Source organism: Oncorhynchus nerka, linkage group LG8 (genome assembly GCF_034236695.1).
Source record: "Oncorhynchus nerka isolate Pitt River linkage group LG8, Oner_Uvic_2.0, whole genome shotgun sequence".
NCBI classification, from domain to species: Eukaryota; Metazoa; Chordata; class Actinopteri; order Salmoniformes; family Salmonidae; genus Oncorhynchus; species Oncorhynchus nerka.
The window spans coordinates 70,164,223-70,166,722 of NC_088403.1; the positions used below are offsets into that span (position 1 = coordinate 70,164,223).

General features: G+C 55.0%; 1 protein-coding gene across 2 annotated transcripts in view; it reads left to right on the forward strand.

The window, feature by feature from the left end:
* LOC135572989 (uncharacterized) overlaps nt 1-2,500 on the forward strand; it is a 14,455-nt gene that overhangs the window by 11,854 nt on the left and 101 nt on the right. For both annotated transcript variants that reach the window (XM_065022033.1, XM_065022032.1), the window contains exon 6: nt 1,089-2,500. This exon is cut by the window's right edge and continues 101 nt beyond it. In XM_065022033.1, the coding sequence (XP_064878105.1) occupies nt 1,089-1,535 (447 nt within the window). In that variant the 3' untranslated portion in view covers nt 1,536-2,500. The remainder of the gene's footprint in view (nt 1-1,088) is intronic.

A 2,500-nucleotide genomic window follows, 5' to 3' on the forward strand; every position in this document is an offset into this window, starting at 1 on the left:
GTCAGAACACTCACTAGATGGGGTGGAGGAAAGAGTCAGAACACTCACTAGACGGGGTGGAGGAAGAGTCAGAACACACACTAGATGGGTTGGAGGAAGAGTCAGAACACACACTAGATGGGGTGGAGGAAGAGTCAGAACACACACTAGATGGGGTGGAGGAAAGAGATCAGGAAGAGGAAGAGAACACATGAGATGATGAAGGTAGCAGCAGAAGGTTTAGCCTGAAGATTTAGGTTTGTTGTCATCTACCACGTAGGTCATCTACCACGTAGATCATCTACCACGTAGGTCATCCACCATGTAGGTAATCTACCATGTAGGCCATCTACCATGTAGGTCATCTACCACGTAGGTCATCTACCACGTAGGTCATCTGCCACGTAGGTCATCTACCACGTAGGTCATCTACCACGTAGGTCATCTACCACGTATGTCATCTGCCACGTAGGTCATCTACCATGTAGGTCATCTGCCACGTAGGTCATCTGCCACGTATGTCATCTACCACGTAGGTCATCTACCACGTAGGTCATCTACCACGTAGGTCATCTGCCACGTAGGTCATCTGCCACGTAGGTCATCTACCACGTAGGTCATCTACCACGTAGGTCATCTACCATGTAGGTCATCTGCCACGTAGGTCATCTGCCACGTATGTCATCTACCACGTAGGTAATCTACCACGTAGGTAATCTACCACATAGGTCATCTACCACGTAGGTCATCTACCACGTAGGTCATCTACCATGTAGGTCATCTGCCACGTAGGTCATCTGCCACGTATGTCAACTACCACGTAGGTCATCTACCACGTAGGTCATCTGCCACGTAGGTCATCTACCACGTAGGTCATCTACCACGTAGGTCATCTGCCACGTAGGTCATCTGCCACGTAGGTCATCTACCACGTAGGTCATCTACCACGTAGGTCATCTACCATGTAGGTCATCTGCCACGTAGGTCATCTGCCACGTATGTCATCTACCACGTAGGTAATCTACCACGTAGGTCATCTACCACGTAGGCCATCTACCATGTAGGTTATGTATCATGGTACTCTGGGTCTCATGTTGCATTTGTTCTAGGTGGTCTACACCAGGATGATGTTGCCTCCAGTGGTGCCAGCGTACCAAAGCCAGGGGCTGAGTGTGGATCCTAACCCTGAACCTTCAGCCTTAACCCCTGACCCCTTACCTCTGACCCCTGACCCCGGCCACGCACACCTGGGAAACCCCCCGACTGTAGCCCCGATGGCCTCGGGAGGGCAGGGGACCCCCAAACCTGAGGGGGGGGGTGCGGTAGGGGTACAGATGAAGAGTGCCGTGGAGAAGGGTACAGAGGGGGCTGTGGGGGTGAGAGAGGGGGGAGGGGTACAGATAAAGAGTGGAGGTGCAGGTGACCCCTGTCCCTTGGAGAAGAGCCCCCCAGTAAGAGAGACCCAAACTTCTACCCATTCTGATCCTCGCCTCACACATCGTCTCACCCTCAGGCAGCTCCCCACCCGAGCTAGGAGCGATGGGGGGAGAGCCTGAGGAGGAGGGTTTTTTTTCCCTCTCCTACCTCTCCTACGTCTCCTCCTCTCTCCCTCTCCTCCTCTCTCCCTCTCCTACCTCTCTCCCTCTCCCTCTCCTACCTCTCTCCCTCTTCTCCATCTCCTACCTCTCTCCCTCTCCTCCTCTCTCCCTCTCCTACCTCTCTCCCTCTTCTCCATCTCCTACCTCTCTCCCTCTCCTACCTTTCCTCCTCTCTTACCTCTCCTCCTCTCTCCCTCTCCTCCTCTCTCCCGCTCTCCCTCTCTCCCGCTCTCCCTCTCTCCCTCTCCTACCTCTCCTCCTCTCCTCCTCTCCCCCTCTCTCCCACTCCTCCTCTCCTCCTCTCTCCCTCTCTCCCTCTCCTCCTCTCTCACTCTCCTACCTCTCCTCCTCTCCTCCTCTCCTCCTCTCTCCCTCTCCTACCTCTCCTCCTCTCTCACTCTCCTACCTCTCATACTCTCCTCCTCCTCTCTCCCTCTCCTCCTCTCCTCCTCTCTCCCTCTCCTCCTCTCCTCCTCTCTCACTCTCCCACCTCTCCTACTCTCCTCCTCTCCTTCCTCTCCTCCTCTCCTCCTCTCTCCCTCCTCTCCTCCTCTCTCCCTCTCTCCCTCTCCTCCCTCTCTCCCTCTCCTACCTCTCCTCCTCTCTCACTCTCCTACCTCTCATACTCTCCTCCTCCTCTCTCCCTCTCCTCCTCTCCTCCTCTCTCCCTCTCCTCCTCTCCTCCTCTCTCACTCTCCCACCTCTCCTACTCTCCTCCTCATCTCTCCCTCTCCTCCTCTCTTCCTCTCCTACCTCTCCTCCTCTCCTCCTCTCCTACCTCTCCTCCTCTCCTCCTCTCTCACTCTCCTACATCTCCTCCTCTCCTCCTCTCTCCCTCCTCTATTCCTCTCTCCCTCTCTCCCTCTCCTCCTCTCTCACTCTCCTACCTCTTTCCCCTCAAAATGTTCCATTGTATTCTCCTA